Source organism: Aptenodytes forsteri, unplaced genomic scaffold, assembly GCF_000699145.1.
Source record: "Aptenodytes forsteri isolate BGI_AS27 unplaced genomic scaffold, ASM69914v1 Scaffold153, whole genome shotgun sequence".
Taxonomy (NCBI): Eukaryota; Metazoa; Chordata; class Aves; order Sphenisciformes; family Spheniscidae; genus Aptenodytes; species Aptenodytes forsteri.
The window spans coordinates 1,295,683-1,317,603 of NW_008796178.1; the positions used below are offsets into that span (position 1 = coordinate 1,295,683).

General features: G+C 35.8%; 1 protein-coding gene across 1 annotated transcript in view; it reads left to right on the plus strand.

Moving 5' to 3' along the window:
- The window catches only part of ATAD5 (ATPase family, AAA domain containing 5), a 21,263-nt gene extending 3,056 nt beyond the window's left edge, over positions 1–18,207 (plus strand). The window contains exons 3-24 of the mRNA XM_019474225.1: positions 800–2,601; positions 2,958–3,045; positions 3,636–3,800; positions 4,330–4,468; positions 4,935–5,019; positions 5,494–5,675; positions 6,480–6,637; positions 6,938–7,091; positions 7,334–7,627; positions 7,804–7,900; positions 8,769–8,851; positions 8,950–9,095; positions 9,210–9,360; positions 9,825–9,995; positions 11,027–11,145; positions 12,026–12,119; positions 12,353–12,417; positions 13,349–13,529; positions 14,860–15,047; positions 15,346–16,178; positions 17,353–17,517; positions 17,711–18,207. Of these exons, the coding sequence (XP_019329770.1) occupies positions 800–2,601; positions 2,958–3,045; positions 3,636–3,800; positions 4,330–4,468; positions 4,935–5,019; positions 5,494–5,675; positions 6,480–6,637; positions 6,938–7,091; positions 7,334–7,627; positions 7,804–7,900; positions 8,769–8,851; positions 8,950–9,095; positions 9,210–9,360; positions 9,825–9,995; positions 11,027–11,145; positions 12,026–12,119; positions 12,353–12,417; positions 13,349–13,529; positions 14,860–15,047; positions 15,346–16,178; positions 17,353–17,517; positions 17,711–17,789 (5,439 nt within the window). The 3' untranslated portion in view covers positions 17,790–18,207. The remainder of the gene's footprint in view (positions 1–799; positions 2,602–2,957; positions 3,046–3,635; positions 3,801–4,329; positions 4,469–4,934; positions 5,020–5,493; positions 5,676–6,479; positions 6,638–6,937; positions 7,092–7,333; positions 7,628–7,803; positions 7,901–8,768; positions 8,852–8,949; positions 9,096–9,209; positions 9,361–9,824; positions 9,996–11,026; positions 11,146–12,025; positions 12,120–12,352; positions 12,418–13,348; positions 13,530–14,859; positions 15,048–15,345; positions 16,179–17,352; positions 17,518–17,710) is intronic.
- The last annotated feature ends 3,714 nt before the right edge of the window (positions 18,208–21,921 follow it).

Below are 21,921 nucleotides of genomic sequence, written 5' to 3' on the forward strand. Positions count from 1 at the left end.
GCCGGGGCGCTGCGGGGCGCCTGCCAGCCCGGTGCCCGGCGCCGCGCCCTCGCTCGCAGCCCGACGGCCGGCGCTGGGGAGCGCTGCGCAGCCCGCGGGCCGAGCTGTCATGAAATGCCTTCTTGGGGTACCCCAGCGGAGCCCTCGGTAGCCTTGGGAAGAAGCGTTTTCAGTTTCAGATGATGCGATTTCAGAAGAGTTCAGTTTTTAATAGACTAGGAGAGTTATAAAAGCCTTTGCGAGCCATCTTTCTTGGAGTCATACACATAAATTTTTTTTAATGGTTTGAATTATGAGATATGAATTCTCTTGTGTATTTTAAAAGGTATAGTTTCTTCTTAAGATATGTTAGATGTTTACGGTAGGATCATGCATCTTTAAGGGATGTTGAAATTCTCTGTGAAGTGCTCTACAAATGATCTGGCGAACTTCTCAAGGTAACCAACAGGTAGATCGTCTGAATTAAAGCAGACTTTCTGAACTCTAGTATTATGAAATCTTTGCAGAGCTGTTCTGATGACCTTGTGGTCACTTTCAGTTTTGGTGGTCTCCAAGTTTCAGAATGGGATTTTTATTTATTTGAAATGGCAGAATCTTTATTTTGAGCTTAGATGGCTTTTGAAAACATGGAGATAAAGTTGATGCGCACACATTCATAGCGCATTGACGTGAGTTTTTTATCCTCTGAAAAAGTACTAGTGTCGCTAGTAGATACTACAGATACTGTACTGCTTTATCTCACCATACTAAGTCATCTTAAGTTTTTAAAAACTAAGATTAATGTTGAACTTTTTTATAGCCATGCAAGAAACGGCGAGAGGAAGATACTTCCATAAAAACAATCACAAGATATTTTTCACCATTAGCAAAACCAGTGGATAAAGCGTTGTCACCACCAAAACCCAACAATATATTGGATTATTTTAAAAAGACATCTGTAACTGAGAAAACTACATTACCAGTTGTAGCTGGAGAAAATAAACCACCATTGGATGCTGATGACAAAGACTGTAAGTCACCTTTTAAACCACCTTTAAAGCGGAAGAGGAAAGGGAAGAGAGTTAGTTTAAATAATAAGCTAAGAGAGATGAAAGAATCTGAGAATGAACATGAAATAGAAATTAGTAGTGATGACAGCAGAGAAACAACAGGACTGAAACAAGACAGAACTGATTTTATTGGTACTTGTACTTTAGTTGACCAAAAATGTGCAAGAGAATTAGCAGAAGATAATGTGCAAAGAGAAAACTTCTCAAATGCTGTCATCTACAGAAAAAATGCAAAGAAAGTTGGTTCTGAAATAAACGGAACAAAAAATAGGATAAGAAAATCAAGGAAAATGAAGCACAAAGTAAATATGGATTTGTCTGAAAGTTCTTCATCTGAAAACCAGCTGAATGAAAAGTGTAAAAAGGAAACAGAAGATAAGAAAAAGATGGTATCTCCTACAATAGCAGTGTGTGACATTACTATTAGTGACTCCAGTTTTGAAGTTCATACGGGTGATAAGACATCACAGGTAAATAATGGTACAATAACGGTGTCATTTGAGGACTTCTTGAAGAGTCAGGGAGAAAATAATGTGGATTGTGTTGAAGAAGACACAAAGCCAACAATGGACAATTCTGCTACAGCAAATGAAATGGACAAAAGTGATAGTATTAGTGACCCAGAAAAGTGTGAGGAATCTCAACAGCTGCCACTTAGAACAGTAACTGTCCTTGCACAAGTTCATTCCATTCCCCCAAAATTAGCTCCTTTACATAAGGAGCAAAAAGGCTCTAGGAAAATAGCTTCTATTTTTTTGAAGCAGAAAGGATGTGTAGGGGAAAAAGAAAGTAGCCCACCCCTCTTGGACAATGAACAAACTGAACAGGTTACTCAGAAAAGAAAATCTAATGTAGTTATTGAGGAAGAAGAATTGGAGTTAGCTGTACTAGAGACCGCAGGGTCTGATTCTTTGAAGCCAAAATGTACTCTGGAAGAAAGGCATCAGTTTATGAAGGCTTTTAGACAACCAATATCAGATGTAATAAAAAGTGGAGTTAAAAAGGCACCCGGAAAACAAAAGCAAGCCATTGGAAAGTCTTCAAAAGAAAAAGGAGGACCTGAAGATGACATTGCTTCAAATAAAGGATTAGAAAATGGAGTACCAGAAGATTATGTGGACAAACGTACACATTCTAGTCCTGAAAACAACAGAACTAAAACCAAAAGACCTAAAAAGTTTCAGAAAAAAGGTAACAGAAGAAGAAATGCATCAGAAACTAAGGAAACGAATGTCTCAAATACTAGCAATCATAATGAAGATGAGGATTCAAGAGCTCATGTTCTTACTAAGGAAAACACCTTAGATGTAAGAATTTCATCAAGTCCAAAAGTGAATGAGTTAAGGAGGAGTTTAAGGCAAAAGAAAATCAAAACATCAAAAAACGTTACACCTGAAAAAAACAGGATTAGAAATACCTTTTCTGAAGATGAATTAAGTGGCTGTCCGTTTCAGACTTCTACACCAAAAGCAAGTAAGCAGTCCTTGAAGAAAAGTAACGTGTATAAAGCTGAGGTGATTACAGTGCCCTTTGATGGAAACAGCCCAATAAGGTAAACATTTTAGAGTGTATTCTACCTTTTTGCACTGTGTTTTCCTGCAAGTGTTTTAAGAGTAAGACACAATTATAAATTGATTGGAATGCATACCAAAGCTGCATAAGTACTGATCACACTGGATAATAATACAGAAGAACCAAAGTTGACTCTATAAATGTGCTTGCACTGAAGACATTAAAAAAAAAACCAAAACAACACAACAAAAAAAAAAACCAACCCACAAACCACCAGTCGGGGGGTTGCTTCTGTTTGCAGCACTGTATTTTTAAAGGCTTTTGAAAATGAGATTGAGAGTAACATTTCCCTTTATTACAAAGTAATAATTTCATAATGCTTTTTTCTCTAATTAGAATGAGGTTTACACGTATCAATGCGACTACAAAATCAAATAAAGCTGAAGCAAGGAAGAACGAAGAGTTTAACTCCAAAAATACAAAGGTAATTTATGTAACAGTTTGTGTTTCAGTATTTTCTCATTTACTATATGCATATACTTGCGTTAATATTCAGTGCATTGTGATAGCCTAATGTAATACAATATGACAGTTCTCAGATGCCCTACGGAAAGAGAATATTACTGTGATTTATGATAGAATTTGAGATAGTTTCTTGTACAGTTAATGTACCTTAGATTTTAAAATATGTTTTATTAGTATAAATCTACTTTTCATAACAGAAAAATCCAATAAAATAGTATGCTCGTGGTCTGCAGGTTCTCAGGATGGGACATAGTGTTTGGGTACAGCAGAACAGCTTATGCTTAAGAACGTCACTGCCCATATTTCATTTGTTCTTTGGACAAATTGGAGGATCCCCTTGTAGGGCTCTCACTCCCTTTTGAAAAGTATTTATATCATCTTGGTTTGCTCTGCCTTTCTATACTTTCATTTTCTTTTTGATGCCAATAGAAGTTTATAAAAATCTTACACTTTTATGAGTGTGAAAAATTATACTAATATGTGAAATACTTACCTAGCAATTAATAGCAATATATTCGGTATTTTTGCTCTTTTGTACTTTGTTAACAGATAAGCTCTACTTCTAAAAATATATCCAAAGCGAAACAGCTGATTGAAAAAGCAAAGGCTATACAGCATAATAGATCAAAGGTTAATGAAGACTTAGCAACTCCTGTGAGGCGCTCATCTCGACAGCGAGCTCTTGCTGAAAAGAAAAAATTACAAGAAAATGAAGTGAGCCTGTATACTTTGTAGAGGAAAAAAAATTATTCTGATGTTTTTGTGATTCATTTGAGCAACAAAAATGTTTCTTATCTTCCAAACATTTCTTTTAAAAAATCAAATCAGGTAGATATCTGTGCAATGGTATGGTAAATGTAAAATAGTAAAGTAACTGCCAGGCATAGACTGGAAAGCTTATCCTAATGAAGATCTATAAAATGCAGCAGATGATCACACTTTAGAAGTGACTGTTTCTCTTTCCTAATGGACAGCAAGGTGTCTGTTTCAAATGTGTATGTTCTAGACATTTAAGTTTAGATGAGAGTAATTCTGGCCTTCATCTATATATTGGAGATCTTATTCTATATACTATTTATGTGTAGACAACAGTCATAAAAGTATTGTATGATCTTCAAATTGTATTTGCTAACTTCTAAGCTCTCTAGCAGTTTCTTCAGTTTTCTCAGTACTGATCGCTAAATTGTATTGTTAATAAAGGAGGAAAAGTTGTGTTTCCTTTCTTGTTTTGTTTTCCCTCTAGGAATCGGTAGTAATTTTAGATTCAAGCCTGAGTAATGCCACTACTACAGTGCAGAATGTGAAGCAAAAGAATCTTCGGAGCTTAAATGATGTTTTGGGGAAAAAGTCTAGAAACTTGAAGGTTGCGAAGAACTCAGATGGTAATTGGGTCTTACTGAATGTGTTTAATTTTTATTACAGTTATTGACTATTATAACTTTATTTTATAAAGCTGCCTTTGCAGTACATTCATCTCTTCTGATTTTTTGTATAATATTCCGATATATACCTTTTATTTTTATGATATGAGTTAAGAGCGCAGAGGTTATTTACACGTGCTGCTTTGATTTTTCTTCATTCAGGGAAAACTATGTTTGTTCGAAAAACTGCCAATAGTGTACTATGTTTTGTTGTCTTCTAATTTAAGTTTTTTTTTTAATGTTACAGAAAATAACATCTGTCGTGATGAAATAACTAGAAATATAATGAATTTTGTTAAAATACTCAACTTTCCCTTAAGAAAAGTAGATTTCCTAATGTTATTAAATGGAACTTACAGATAGTGAACAGAGAAGCAAGGTTAGAATCCTATATCAGTGCTAATCTAATCATGATTTCTTTTTAAAGGAAAACTGGGATATCCATCTTCCTTCCTAGGCAGAAATGCTCAAAACTCTGCAGGTGAACCAATTGTGATCTTTGATGAAAGCAGGTCAGTTTTCAAGACTGTAGTTGCTTAAGAATCAAAATATATTTCAAGGTTACTTTAACATTCTCTCATTTTACAAATTTAAATACACTTATTGAAATGTGATATACGTGTTCATGGTTTTTATACTGATCAATATGTTAATCTGCTTGTAAAATTTTGGGGGTTTTTTTGAGAGTTCTTCAACCATTGTTGAGCCATTTTAGATGGTTGAAAATGTAGTTGATGACTGATAAAAAAGAAATCCTAAATTGCATATAAAAATACAAAACCAAAGTGGATTTTTTTTTTTAAATTAAAATCTCTAACACAAAATTTAAAATTAAATGTAAACTTACTACATTTAAATTAAATTTAGTGTTCTCCCAGACTATTTCTAACTCCTGTGTAGAAGTGAATGTGATTAAATTCTGTTGTAAGCCTTACATAGCTGGTAGTTCTAATGGTGTGGGTTTTTTTTTTCTATTTTCATTAAAGCCAAGATGCATCTGAAAACTCTCAAGATGATGATCAGTTCAGAGCAAAACGTGAATTCTTGATGAGTGGATTGCCAGAGTCACTGAAAAGGCAGATTGCAAAGAAAGCAGCAGCAATGGAAGCGTACTCTCTTGCAAGTTCATGTTTTAAGACTGTTGTCCATGTACAGCAGAAGGATGACTGTAAGGTTTTGTTCAGCCATTGTGTAAATGTATATAATAATTTCTAGTAAATCTGTGCAGAAAAGAAAAAACTTGAACAGCAGAACTTGCTATTATGACTGGAATAACTGGCAGTTTCCTCTTGTTTTGTGTCGCAGTAAGAAAACAAAACTTAAAAGTTCCCAGTGAGATGTTTTTGCATACACAATTTACAAATTAAATTGATGCTAAAGTAATGTATACATTTATGAGTGAGGATGCAAAATTCTTAACATTTAGTCCAAAAAGTTAGTCTTTCAAGTTCCGTGTTGGACTGATTGGGGCAGAAACCATTTCCTTCTGACAAAGGCAAAATATTTCTCAAAAGAGAAAAGAACAGCCTGTTTCTTTCCACTAAGTGAGGGAAAGGGAAATGTTCTTATGAAAGGGCATGACAGAAAAGCAGAAGATAAAATAGCACTTAACAGAGTTTATATTTGCAAACCAACCAATAAGCAAATGAAATCCTTGGTGAGCATCTGTCCCACAGAGACCCGGTGAGGGCACAGGTTATTATTTAGAGCAAGCAGAGCTCAGGAGCAACTTAGTGGAGAAGTGTTGTATGCAAAAATGTACCAATTTGTTCTGCTTGTGGGAGGTGGAATTAATAAAGATAAAAAGTTGATGCAGTGCAAGTTAAATAAGCTTGGCTTTGACATGATAAAGCTGTAATTAAAACCATTTACTCTTACTTACTGTAGGATGTTTTTGTCTGTGACTGTATCTCTGTTTTGTTAACGAAAGTTTCCTCTTGGTGTTTTGTTTTTGGTGGGGGTTCTTCTGTAGGTTATCCAATGTGGAAATTGAAATCACCATCGTGTCCTCTATTAACTAAGCTAAGGAAACTGAATACTGAAGTCACTAACGTCACAAAAATCACTCTCTCACTTGGTGAATTTTCCACTGTGAATTCAAAACTAACTGGAAACTGTTCTGCACCTGTGGTTAGTACTTTAAAATGGGGACTTGTGTTACAAGAAAAATGAAAAGAAAATTGAAATTGTTTTGTTACTTGTTAGGACTTCTGTTGTTTTAAAAAATCCTGTAGTTTGAATCTGTTTCAGTCCTGGATTTTTTTTTTCCTGCTTGTGTGTGTTTTAACCATTCTGCATTGTAACATTAGACAATTCTCAAGGCTTTCTGTTAATCTCTGGGTTTAACAAGACAGCTACCAATTTAAATTATACAATGTTATTCTGTGTAATGTTTTCAAGTAATTTTTTTTGTGTGTGTGTGTATTACAGCTTTCTGGCCAACGATCAGTTTTTCCAGATACATTCAGGAAAGACTTATTAGATGAGATCATGTCTTCTAATTCTCAATTTCCTGTGAGAAAATACTTCTACAAGTTTCTGAAAAAGCAAACGGAATGGTTGGGTTTTGAAAACAATATACAAGGTTAGTAACCTACGTAGGGAAAAATAAACTCGCACTCTCACTCTCTCTGGCATAAAAAGGCAACTTGGAATTTCCAGAAGTATGTCAGTGAAGGAATACTGTTATTGGAAATAAATTGGTCCTCACATTTTAGGTCACTTTAACCAAATTCTTCAAATATGGTTTAAACAAATGCATGGTTGTAATGGACGTAGCTTGAAATTTTAAAAGGATGTGGTGGTTGGTTTTTTTTTTCTCCTTAGAAAGCAGAGATGGCACTGCAAATTCTGAGGTAAATCAGAAACATTCTGACAATTGGAAGGAAACTAAGAGGAAAAGGAAAGAAACAGAAGACCGCAAATCAAAAAGAAGAAAACAAATTGAAGGTACAGAGACTGAAATAAAATCCAGAGTTTCCAGGAACCTTATTTCTCCCATATCTGGAGAAAAACAAGCAGAGACAGGACAAGCCACGCATTTGGGAAAAAACAAGACCCAGAAACCAGATGTTAGGACAGAAGACGCTGAATGTTTATCAGAGCCAAATACACTTTCAGGTGACTGCATTTCCTGTCTGATTTTTAATTCTCTTTGCATTGAGGGAAAGTATATATGATGTATGTCAGCTTTCCACTGTGATGCAAAACACATATCTAGTCTTAATATTCTACTAGACTTGATCAACTCTTTTGCATGAAGAACTATTTAAAAATGGATAATATTTTTTCTGTAGGTGTTGAAAAGGAAGACATGCTCTGGACAGAAAAATATCAGCCTCAAGATTCCAGTGAACTTGTAGGGAACAAGAAAGAAATTGAAAGGCTACACAGGTCAGAAGTGGGAGCATGGATCCATTCTTAAAATAACTCAAAACATCATATTACTTGATTATGCTCAAAGAAGCGAAGTCAATTATTTTACGCTACGCTTGCATAACACTTACAGGATATATATTTGTGGCTTTTGTTTTGGTTTATTTCCAAAAAGTTGCAGAAACAAATTGTCAGTTGGTCTGAATGATCTTTTGGTCATAGTTTCTTTTGCAGTAATACCTCGGTAGCTTGTATGGTATGGTACAAAACAAAAACACAGATGAAATACTGGATTAGGCTGTGGGATGGAATGGAATACTTAACTAATGCCCTTACAATTTTAGTAAAAATTATTTTTTGTCAGGTTATTTAAGCTTACACACTATGAATGAGAGATAGCAACTTAGCAGTACTTGTCTATACTTCCCTACAAGCATGCCTGATCCTGATCTTGATGCACTGCCTCTGCTTTTGACAGTAATTTAGCGCTCAAGTCCATCTAATACATTGTGCTTTCAGTTAAATTTTCTGTATGGGTTTAAGTTATTGTTGTGGCTCTTAGCAGAATTTAAGGTTCCATCTGACAAACAACACTAAACTATGAATGAGAAAACAAACCATGGAAAATGCTAAGTAGTTTGCCAAGTGACTTGTTTTTATACCAATCAACTAATAGAATGGAGAATGAAGAAGGAATCTTTTTTTACAAAAGAATCAAACAAACCCTGAACAATTTATTTCTTTTTTAATCTGAAAGGACGTAATAAGTTTCTGAGAGGGATACCAAGTGGCTGATGTCACCTGGTTTTATGTTCGGTTCCATCTGAATTTGGTTCACTTTATTCAGCAGTAATTTTTAATTTTGTTCTGTTCCTTCCTTTTATAGTTGGTTAAAAGAATGGAAAAAAAAAGCTGATTGGGAAGAAAAAAGAAATCAGAAAGGGGAAAAGGAGGACAAAGAGCATGAAGGTGCTGACAGAATTAAAAATAATATATATAGCTTCTCTTTGTTCAAGTTGGCATAAAAATGACGTGAATCCTTCCTTTTCTTTTAAATAATTCTACAGATTCTTTGGACAGCCTTGACTTTAAAGATAGTAAGTCTGATATTGAGGAAGAGACTAGCCTTTGCAATACAGTTCTGATAACTGGCCCACCGGGAGTGGGGAAAACTGCTGCAGTATATGCTTGTGCTCAGGAGCTTGGTTTTAAGGTTTGTGGAGTCCTTCCGTCAGTGCCATTTTTCTTATTTGTAACTAGTGGTATGAAAGCATTTGTCATACAAGATGTCTAAAATTTTTTTAATGTAAATTAAATATCATTGCAGATATTTGAAGTCAATGCCTCTTGCCAGCGTAGCGGTAGACAGATATTGTCTCAACTAAAAGAAGCTACCCAGTCTCATCAAGTGGACAAAAAAGGCATTAATGCACATAAGCCTTGCTTTTTTAACAGTTGTAGCAGTGCCAAGTCACCAAGTAAGTTTCATGGTTGTATCTGGGGTTTTTTTGTTTGATTGGGGTTTTGGAGAGGGGTTGTTGGTTTTTTGTTGGGTTTTTTTTTAGGAATGGAGTTCCCAAAACAATTTTTAGTCATCAGTTGTTTAAAAAAGATAGCAAATTTCAGCTATTCTGGCCATAATAATAAGAAATGCTCTGTTGGTTAACACAACTACATACCAAATTAAATAATGACTTTATCAAAATGACTGACTCTTGATTATCTTAAGTTATTTGTGTAGTGGTGGAGTAAGTGCTATGGCACTTGAATAGAAAGTTGAACAGAAAGCATTCCCTATAACAGGAGAGAAGTAAAATAAGCAGAAATCAGCACAGTAAACCTGTCCTGTACTAGATACAAAACTGGGATTTGCTGTAAATTTGCCTGAGAAATGTCAGTTTGAGATTACGTTTCCAGCTTTAATATTAAATGTATCTTGCAGAAAAAATGTATTCTCCAAAGAAAGTTATTTCACCAAGAAAACCTCCACTGTCACCAAAAGCAGCAGGATTAAAACGAAGCTTGCCCCCTAAAACACTTGCAAACTATTTCAAAATTTCTTCCAAACATAAAGGTAATGATGGAGCAGTAACATCTCAAGAAAAAAATAAAGGTAGGTATCACTATTTAATAATTAGTTACCTTTGGAGATGGAAATGCTACACTGTACTACTGTATATGTGGAGCTGTGTGGAGAAAAGAGTAGAGCACACTTACTACACTCCAACTGCCGGTAAGAGTTGCTTAATGCATCTCAGATACACTTAACTACATAGGAAGTAGTCATTACTCTGTATTACAGGAGAGTTAATTAGGCTACAGACTATCTGAAGTTCAGTAGGCTTTCCTTAGTTGTTTGGTTTGGGGGGGGTGTTTGGGTTTTTTTCCAGAGCATTTAGGTAAGAGAAGATAAATTAAAATATGTTTTTAGAAAAACACACCTTTATATTACCTCAGTGCCTGTTTCAGGTTGGTGTGGAACAGTCATTGTCTAGGTGGGGGGTGTGTGTGTGTGTGTGTATCAATGAAAATCACTGCCACAGAATTAAGAGGTCCTTTAAAGCCAGTAAATGTTTGATTACAGACTGTGGATTTTAATACATAGAAAGGCACACTGAAATCTTTGAGTCTCTTAATATTGGAAGGTATATTTCCAAATGTTTCATGGAATCAGGAAGTCTTAAAGACAGGTTTTTAGAAAGGAAATAATATATTTGGACAACCAGTACTTTTGCACAGACAGTACAGAGGAATGCATGAGCAAAATTGCTGGATTGAATTGGGGCAATCAAGTCTAGTCCCTGTCTTTTCAGGCAATCGTATTGCACTGTCTTGAAAGACTTATCTACTCCCTGCCCCTGAGATATCGTAGGTCACGAACAGGTTAGGTGCAGAATTAATTCTATAAATAGTCAGCCCTTCACCAAACACTGCTGAATTCCCAAAAAAATTGTTGTTTTGTTTTTTTTTTTTTAAACAAGAGACATTATAAAAGGATGTAGGTCAGATTTCTAAGTTTTCATGTCAGTGTAGATTTTCTTAAGCAGTTTATACATGGGGTGTTTTTGAAACCAGTGTCTAGAATGCATATTAAATGGTTTCAGTCCTTCTTTACTTCCTACTCAATTCTTTGCCCGTCTGCAGGAAATACTCAGAATTCACGTGAAGAAAAGAAAGATGTTCAAATTAAGTCAATAAACAAAGAAGTAGAAGGAGGAGAACACAACAGAAAAAGTGCAACATCTCTCATTCTTTTTGAAGAGGTAAAATTCACGTGAAATGTATTGATGTGAGCAATAGGTCCTTTCGTTATGTTTAAAGAGTTTAACTTTTTTTCTCCCCTTCTTCCTTGAGACTTCTAGGTAGATTGAAGTATGAGGGTTATCAACTTCTTAAATTAATTCAACATTTAATGATTTCATCCTCATGAGTACTTTTTTTAACCATGGGTTGTTATTTTAAAAGATAAAGAAACTATATCTATCAGCAGTTGTTCACTGTTGGAACAGTTTGCAGGATTCTGCTAATTTAATTCCTTTGATTATGCCGAAAGTGTTGGTTTATAATTTTACACTACTTAAATGCACTGAGACACTTTAAAAGTCACCATTAACACCCCAGTAATTACAATATCTAAGCCCACATTAAATTATTCTTCTCTTTAACCTCTTGCCCAAAAATGTCTTTGAGTCTTAAACTAAGAATACAAAATTGCAGCCAAGAATGTAATCTTAAGTAAATAAAGGAGGTATAGCAATGTTGCCAACTGTGGGTTGATCCTACAGATCACTGGTGCAATTCTATTAAAAAGAAAAAAACAAACTTCAGAAGCCACCTGGACATGGTCCTGGGCAACCTGCTCTAGGTGACCCAACTTGAGCAGGGGGGGTGGACACGTTGACCTCCAGAGGTCCCTTCCAACCTGTCTGTGATTTTGTAAGCTTCAGCAGGGAAGACTGATCGGAGTGGTGTGTGCTAACAAGTGAACTTTACCTGAAGCATGTATACTGTCGCTGCCCATGCATGTTCAAGAAACCTGTATTAATGTTAAGTCTTACTCGGTCGTTAACAGTATGACTGCATTCACAGCTTGTAGCTATTGTTAAAGCCATTGATATTTTGCGCTTCATTTGCTTTCTATAGGTAGATATAATATTTGATGAAGATGCAGGATTTCTAAGTGCAATAAAGACATTCATGGCAACTGCAAAGAGACCTGTAGTTCTTACTACCAATGGTGAGTAGTGTTTGTTACAGTAATTAGGCTTTACAGACCGAAGAGCCTCTTTTAATAAGATGGTTTAAATGGTGATGGTTGAATACAGCTCCTAAATGTAAAATTAAATGAGTGGAGACTATAAAGCGAGTATTTTAGTATTTGAATAAAGATACTGGCTGCTGTAATGGGTAAAGAAGATAATTAGTTTTGAACGTAATGTCGTGACGGTTCACTGATATCTCCTTATATAGATCCAACATTCAGCTTAATGTTTGATGGCTATTTTGAAGAGATCAACTTTAGAACCCCTTCCTTGGTAAGTCTGTGTTCGGAAATGCAGATATGTCCCAAGCAAGTAATTGTCAGCTAATTTAAGTTTGAAACGTAAATGTTGGTGTAGGTTTATATTTATCTGATGTAATATATCTGTTTCATCAGAAGACTATTTTGGGGGGGTTTTATGCAAGGATGTGTAGGATGTATTTATCTTTACATGTAGAATTTTTATTACTAGCCGGGAAGATTTATTGTCTTAACCATTTAGTATTTGAGAGAATTACAATAAGAACATCACTGCATCACTTAATTTAGTTTTTAGGATGTAGTAAATAATTTCATAGATGATATATCTAATAGTTTTGATCTGAAGGCTGACTATGCCAGTATTGGTTCATTCATTAAAAAGTATAGGAACTATTCTAGAAATATTATGGGTTATTCCTTTAATGTAAACACTAGTATTCTGTATAGCAAATAGTTTTATTTGCAACTATGTCTTATATGAAAAACCTAAATAAATGAGAATCAGAAGAAACTAACTTTTGAGAAGGGGAATTTCTTTAATGTGAAATTGAAAATCTTTTGGGCTACCAGACAACTGCAGAGTTGAAAGAAAGAAAGAAAAACCTTTCAAAGTGAATATAGTTCACTAAAACCTGTTCACTGGTGATGAGAAACAAGGTGTGTGTGGTTTCAGGAACATAGGCAGAATATGTGTGGTTTGTTTGTTTTTAATTAGTTGAATTTCTAAATTTAACTTAATTCTCTGATGTGGACTGTTTAGATTTGGTACAGTATTCTGCTTTTCTATAGAGGTTATAATGTAACTGTAATCTAATCTAATAAACTAATCTGTATTAAAAGGCAAAATGTATCGCAAGCATAAACAGAATAATTTGCTTCTGTGTGACTATTGAGTCTGATTGGTAAGAGTTGTTTTCAGTGGTCTTTGTCTAACTTTTGTTTAGATAAATGCTGCTAGCTATCTTCAAGTGCTGTGTCTGGCTGAGAATCTACGAACAGATGTAAAAGACTTAGCTGCTCTGTTAACCACAAATAACTGTGATATCAGACAAAGTGTTCTCTACTTACAATTTTGGGTTAAAAGTGGAGGTGGATGCTTGAAAGACAAATGTTTGACACATCATGGTAGGTTGATTTAATTTAATTTTAAAAATTCTCCATCTTAACATGAATTTGATTAAATCAAACCATTCTTAGACATATATGAATAGATGGTAACTTTCTGTAAGACTCCAAAACATTTGGGTAGGGTTTTGGGGGTGTTTTCGGCTACTTCAAAGCCTTGTATATATGCATAAGGAACTAAAAGTTTGATTTTTATTGCACCTGTTTATTACCCATCATTATGGTACTTAATTATCTCCCTTTCCTCTTCTGAGTAGCTGTCATGGTTTAATCCCAGCTGGCAACTGAGCACCACACAGCTGCTCGCTCACTCCCACCCCAGTGGGGTGGGGGAGAGAATCGGAAGAGTAAAAGTAAAAAAAAACAAACAGTTTAATAATTGAAATAAAATGATAATAATAATAATAATAATAATAATAGAATATACAAAGCAAGTGATGTACAATGCAATTGCTCACCACCCGCTGACCGATGCCCAGCCAGTTCCCCGGGCAGTGGCCCCCCGGCCAGCTTTCCCCCCGTTGATATACTGAGCATGACGTCCCATGGTATGGAATAGCCCTTTGGCCAGTTTGGGTCAGCTGTCCTGGCTCTGCCCCCTCCCAGCTTCTTGTGCACCTCCAGCCTTCTCAGTCAGTAGAGCACGGGAAGCTGAAGAGTCCTTGACTAGTGTAAGCACTGCTCAGCAACAGCTAAACCATCAGTGTGTTGTTATCAACATACTCATCCTAAATCCAAAACACAGCACTGTACCAGCTACTAGGGAGAAAATTAACTCTATCTCAACCAGAACCAGGACAGTAGCAAAATTGGGCAGAGCAGGGAGCCAGTAGTAGTTTCCCTTCAACTCGGAGTTTGCAGTTCTTTATCCATTCAGCTGAGTTATAGGTAATTCACCTGGAAGAAGCAGAACTGAAAATAGGAGAAAAATGGGACAACTAGCAAGCAGGCAGCAAGGGTAAGAACTTGGTCCCAGAGGATATAGGAGGAGTATCTTCAACAGGTGTGGGTGAGTGAGACAGCGTGTGAGCGAGCGACAGAGAGAGACTAGTGGGGCATAGGAGGAAGAAGAGACTATTTCAAATGGTTACTTGCAAAGAAGGGAGAGTGGGCAGATTGGCAACACTTGAAGACATGAAATGGGGATGATATATGGGCATGGGGATGACTAATTTCAGTTGCTATATTCATTCAGAACTGCAGCAAGAGGTGACAGTTATTTTAGAAAATTCCTTTAGAAAAGGAAAACCCCAACTTTAGCAAAGAGGGGAAAAATCAATTTCATGATGCAATTGTTTCTTTTCAAGTAAAGCATGTTATCTTTGTGCAGGAGGAGATGAGACAAATAAAGCAGATCATGTAATTCATTCTGAAAAGACTGTTGATTCCAAGATTGATTTTTCTCAAGTTGATGCACGTCTTCAGGAGTTTCCAAAATGTGATACAGGCTGTGTAGAGACATTGCTCGGCCTTAAGAATATCCTGTTGCCTTCAGAAGATTTGTTTACATTTCTTAAGGTATTTTTGTAGTTGACTAGCTAATACTTTGAATGATTGCCAGATAATTGAGTGTAATTGTCACTATGAATAGCATCTTCTTAGAAGCAAATCTCTTTGAAAAGCTTTGTTGTAGAATTTAGGGGATTTTGTTGTTATTAAGCAAAATCTGAACTGGGGCAGTCTCCTGCAAGCAACAAACAGTCCCTCACCTCATAAACGCAAAGCCAGGAGTATGAGATTTTCTGTAATAACATTTTTATTTTTTAAAAAAGTATTTGAATGTATTAATAAATTTTTCATGATGATTATTTTACAGCACAAAATCACAACCATGGAGAAATGGAATAAATTGATGCAGCTTCTCACAGAATTCCAGATGAAGAAAATGGATTTTATATATAGTAATCTTGAACTTATTCTTCCCTTACCAGTGCAAGTTCTTTCAAACCAGTCTGAAGCCTCTAACTCTATACTTCAAAGGACTACCATTGTTTCTTCGAAAAACAGATCTACTAACAGTTATTGCTCTGGAAAAAGTAGCTCTGGAAAAAAGTCTAAAAAGACAAAGAACCAGAAAAGGCTTGATATATTGGATGATAGTGACTTATTTGATACTGGGCTGAACTATTCAGCTGAATTCATAACTTTGCCATCAGATAGTCCTATGTCATGTGCTGAAGTGAATAAAGAGGAATCAAAATTGTTGATGAATAAAGAAGAAAAAGAAATTAAAACTAAAACCTCGGCAAATGAGAAAAGGTCTGCTCTTGTTTTGCAGTGTCTGAATTCACTGACTGAATTTGTGGAGAACATGTCTTTCTTGGATTGCTGTGTAAACACTAACACCGAGGAACCACTGGAGTTTTCTAAAGATGAAGGATTTAATTGGACAAATGGCAAAATCAAAAATGGTCTTTGTGATGAATTCAGTATAGAAAATACTGATTGGTGGAGTTCCCAGAGCTGTAGTGAAATAAAGGCAGCTATTGAAGCACTCAGTTTTAACAAATGTTCTGTTAATATTTCACAAAACTTGGAATCCTCTTTGAGTACCAGTAAAACACCTGAAAGTGATCAACTGGAGGGACTTACTTTGCATATTTCAAACACAAGAAATTATGTATCCTTCAGTCAGTCAGCTGATTCAAGGTAAGACTTTGCTAATATTTCTGGAATATAATGCAGTTATTTGTCAATAAAAGCATTTCACAGGGTGTAGGACTGTTTCAGATACTATGTATACACATTCATACCAAGATGAATGTTGTCAGTGTGTCTCAAAACACTGGAATACGTTGTTCACTTTACTTAAATAAGCTTAAATTAACTGCTGGGCAATCTCTGCAAGAAGTGACTTTTCTTGTTTGGATAGCCTGACTATAATGTTATTCAGGAATGGTAGCCTTAATCTGGTCTATTTACTTTAGAAACAAACAAACAAACACCACCACCACCCCCAAAAGAAAAAGAAAAATCTAAAGGAATGGCTTTTTCAAGACAGACAGATGGACTGAAATGGATTCTGCAAGTACTAGACATGCAAATTTTTCATCCAGTGCCTGGTCATATTGAGTCTGTATTAGATGCGTAGGTGTTGCTTGATGAAGACCTAACAAAATTCAGAGCAAAGTTACTGCAATTTTTTTGTAGTACCTTATGCTACCGAAGAATAGCCTTTAATATATTATAAAAGATCAAAGAATACATTGCTGCTAGCAAGTGTGGATATGAAAGATTATTTTTAACATAAACAAGTCGTCATACATGAAATTGGCATAATAGGTGAATAAAACCTATTCAAGTGTCTGAATAGGAAAATAGCTTAGACTTATTTCTGTAAGTCAGTACCCAGAGGAGCAAGGTCAAAATGGAGGTAACCATCTAACCTGTGACCAAGTTTGGCCAATATATCATGAGTTATTGACATTCTGGCAAATACCAATGTATATCAGATCCAATCGCGTGACGCTTTTAATTTTTGAAGACCACAGATGCTTTCAGTTACACTGTCTGGCAGATGTACTAAACCTCACATACATAACTAGATTGTGAAGACCTCCCCTGACTAGACTCCATAGTTAAGCTAAGAGCATTGGCCAAACAAACTACTGTCCCTCCCTCCTGTTTCTGTCTCCGAGTTGCAGCTTTGTGATGTTGTGTAAGCAGCACACGATCAGAAGTTGCAGGCATCTAATCCATTGGGACACAGTTTTGGACATCGGTGTGTTTAACAGAGTTTTAAACGAGTGGGTTTTATCTTAGAACAAAATAGGGACTGCATATTCTTGAACAAGAAACAATAAAGCTTCATTTTCCATTTTAGCATTCACAAAAAAGCACAGAAGAGGCTGGCAGTCATCAGAACTGTATTTTCCAGAAGTCCTTTAAACCTGGGTAATAAGCAAGCCAGCATACTTGAATACCTCCCCACTCTTCGCTGTATCTGTAGGTCTGAGAAGCTTAAAGAGCAAGGGAAGACTAAAAGAAGGTAAGTTTTTTTGGTTTTCCTAAATCTTGCTACATTTCAAGATACAACGTAGTTAAGAATTTTAATAAAATATTTTTTCAAAAAATCCTAGACAAGAAAGGTGAACGTTTGCCTATCTAAATAATAAAAGTGTTGCCTTGTATTTGGAAATAACTTTGTTCTCTTATAGTCACTTTTACTTTTCTTTTTATAGGTTTCTGCATTATCTTGAAGGGATTCATCTCGAAATACCCAGACAAATGATAACTGATCTGTCTTTGGACTTCCCTTAAAATTGCTAACAACAGAAATACTTTGTGCCTAATGGTGGTATTCTTTGTTTAATGGTTGTTTTCTCCACATAGTTTTTTTTTTTTTTTTTTTTTTTTAAACGACATTATTTTATTGTATATTCAGAGCCATTTGTATATTAAATTTCTATTAGTTTTTAAAATAATGTATATATCTATCATCATGATAGTACTCTCCACAACTGAAATGTGGGTTTGTTTGGTGCTTGTCCAATAAGTGCATTTATAATATTTAAATGCACAAACTAATCAATGGGAACTACTTCATACTATCTTTCTCTGTGATTTGTGTATCACATAGCAAGAAGACCTTTTGTAACGACCAACTGTCACAACTTCCACAGCAAAGTTGCTTTTTTCTGAGGAGACCGTTTTTAATAAAAGAAGCTTGTTTCTTTCTGAGTTTGCAGTTAAGTGTTAAATAACCCTGGGTGGGAGGGGGGCAGGGAGAGGATGAGACAAGTCTTCTAAAATGTGAATGACTAAAAACACCTCTTCACAGTAACAACTGGGTAACAAAGTCTTTACAAAGCACTGTGCCTCAATGTACATATATTTGTATAAATTCGTTTCATTTTGTTATTTACAGCTGTCAGATCTGCATGTTAATCTCCTAAAAAAGTAAAGAAATTACTGTAGCTCAAGATGGACTCAGAGATTAGGCAAGATTTTGTAAATAACAATTATTCCAGTGTTACTTTGGGTTTCAGTAATATTTAACTACTTCTAGTCTTGTATATTGTGTTCTATTTTTATACTTCATTTTGTATTTGACAAGACTTCAGCCTGATTATTTGTGATTGAATCTGTTTTTATATGACAATAAATTTGTGAGACTTTGGTACAATTCTGAATATTTCTGTTGTATGAAAAGTAAGACTCCTAAAACTTTGTTTTCAGTCCATAAAGATGATGTTTAAGGGTTTTTTAACTGGAAATATTTCAACCATGTAGCTTTCCACCTTTATATTGCAGTTGGACTGTTCCTCTTCCTCAAACTGAGTCAGATTGGTGCCATGCAGAGGTACTTCACTTATCTCAGTGCTTCTGTAATAATAAGGAAGGCCATTTTCTAGTACATTCTGTTCTCATCTTATATTTTTCATGTCTTAGAGATGTTCAGGAATGAGAAATATTTATGAAAACAGTAAATTATTTTAAGCTTCTGCATTGTAGATAATAATCTTTATAGCTTACTCTTTCAGTAGCCCAGAATTATCAAATAAGAATGAAATAAAGTGGTGGCTGTTAAATCTTAATGGGTTGTATAGTATCAATGGTCTAAGCAACTCCTGTACATTCTTTTGTAAAAATAAATAAACAAAATTTTAAGATTTTTTTAAAATAAAAAAGTAAAAGTGTATCTGTTCACTGCTTTATAAAGGCAATCTCAATCTAACTAGATTACAGTGGGGGCCTACATAAATTGGAAACAGGCCCCATAAAGTATTATTTTAGGAAATTCGTTGGCAATTTAAAAGATAAAGTAGAAAGCAATGGGAGACAACTTACCTCCTTTTGAAGTCAACTCTCTGGTTCTAATAACTGCCTTAAGAATTTTTTTTTATAGAATATCCAGGCTATGGTGTCCGGAAGGAATCCAAAAGGTAAGGTGGAATTCAAGTATTTCACTTCTCGGTAAGATACTTGTGTGCAATTACCACATAAAACCAACTCAAGCTAGTTTGAATGAAAGATAATCTACTTGTGATGATTTATTTGAACTCCGATAAACTAGCAACTTTGCATTTTTATGCATCAAGTATGAGCATCTTTTGTATGCTAGAAGCACGCAAGTTTCCATGAGGGATAAGTCTTGAGGAAAAGAGATCTGGGGCTGGTTTTGATTAACTCAGCTTAAAAGGAAATGCTCCACAAGATCCATTTCAGTACTGCGGAAGTCTCCTACCTTTGATTCAAAAAGTTTTCCTGCAATAGCGTGGGCCCTGCTTAGTACTTTATACTGCCCATCTAGCTAGCTTACGTGTCTTACGTAGTAGGGCGCACAACATTGCTTCCACAGTGTGAAAGCGTAATGTAAGAAAAAACAAGCTTCTCCTTGGAGCAGAAAACACCTTTTCTTCCAAAATATAAAAATCAGCTTCAGGCACCTGATTCAAAAAGTTTCCCTGCAATAGCGTGGGCCCTGCTTAGTACTTTATACTGCCCATCTAGCTAGCTTACGTGTCTTACGTAGTAGGGCGCACAACATTGCTTCCACAGTGTGAAAGCGTAATGTAAGAAAAAACAAGCTTCTCCTTGGAGCAGAAAACACCTTTTCTTCCAAAATATAAAAATCAGCTTCAGGCACCTTGGGAATGACTGAAGATACCTGGAAAGGAAAAAGACAAACCCCATGCCTGCGATCTACCTAAACAAAAGAATTCAGTGAAACCAGAAGTAAAAAAACCCTGGAGTTTCACAATGACTCTACACCCTGTTTAAGAAGCAGTAGTTATTACTAGGTGTACAATAATTTAAAAACAAAAAACCAACAAACATGTTCCTGTTGAAATCTCAGTCAAGTTGCAAGCTTTTCTTTCTTTTTACAGTCATTCCAATATTGCTTTCTAGAATGTAAATGAAGGTGACGTTATTCTACAATCCCATGAGTAATACAGAAAAAAGCAGTTAAGCCTTAGGCGTGTTCTTGCAAGCATATGCTGTATCAATACTAACGCAGAGTAGAAGTAGGAGGATGGAAGGATCTCTTTGCAAGCAAGACTATCTCGGTCTTTGTAAAAGCCCTGAAACAGGGCAAGATGTATCTTGACAGCCAAGGGCGGGGAAGGACATGTCCCTCGCAGGTTGCAGAAAGACACTCAAGTTCAGCCATCTGAGTATGACACTGAGAAAAATGATGGGGCTACTGACCAATGCGGTTTTTTGGTGGTGGGTTTATAGGTTGTCTTGAATATAAATAACCATTTTGCAAATGCCATACAGATTCTCTTCTATATTTTACAGGATTTGTAAGGACACCACAAAGATTAAGCTAGCAAAAGAGCTTCAATGTATGGCTTGCAGGAAAATTATCTCTGGGGAAAATTAAATTGATGTTTATATTGTAGTATAGCACAGTTCTTAAAGGGTAAGTGCTGAAAAGAGAGGTTTTATGTAGGTAGTTGAACAATACTCAACTTTTCAGATATCCTGCTGCTGTTTATTTCATGACTTCGCAATATTAAAAAAAAATAAAAGGTACAATGCTATTTAGTGCCTAAAAAAATGTGTCAGTACTTTCAACTGATAACATCTCTAGTATAGTATTTTGTCATCTGCAAAATAAGTAACTACACAATGTTTTTACAAGATTATACATAAACTTTACTAAAGAAGAATCGCATATTATAGTGCACTATAGTAATGCAAGTTAGCTATGCAAACTGTTTTATCTGAAACTATAGTAAAATGAAAAATATTTTAATACCTTTTAATCTATTCCTGATTTAATTAATCTTGAAAATCTTTCCCTCACCTTAAAATTGTCTCTCTTGTTTTTTTCTTTCCTTTGATAAACTGAATATTAAGTCACAGACTTTTTGACATTGGCTTTATCGTGAAAGAGGGACGTTTTCATTAGGCTTTGCAAATCCTGAAATGCTCCGTTTTCCCTGTGTTGAGTTATGCTGACAGGTTTTTTTCCTTGCAGCACTTTGGTGTCACAGGGCTCCTTCTCAGATATGGTGTTGAGCGGCAGAGATATGGTGCAGGGTGGCAGAGCTCTGCTGAGGAAGGCGTAACTCCCCTGCTGTCGGGGGTATCAATGCTCTGGTTGATGCCTGGTGAACGGATGCCGTTCTGTTAGGTAACAGGCTTTTTAAAATTATTTTTTTTAGAGACAAACCTGAGGTGGAGTTGAGGCAAACCTGTCGGTGTGTGGATGAGCCCTCCTCCTGGAAACAGGACCCTTAGTAATGAATTTTCAGAGCAGAAACTCGTAACTCGTTGGGGGAGGCTTATCCTAGCTTGGCTGAGTGCTGTGCAAAGACAGAAAAAGGCTTATCTCGTCGTAACGAGCGGTGGTAGAGGGCTGCTGTGGTGCCCGGCCGTTACTGACTTGCCTCACGCGGTACCGGGGACCGGGGCGGGCGGGTCCTCACGGGGCTGGCCC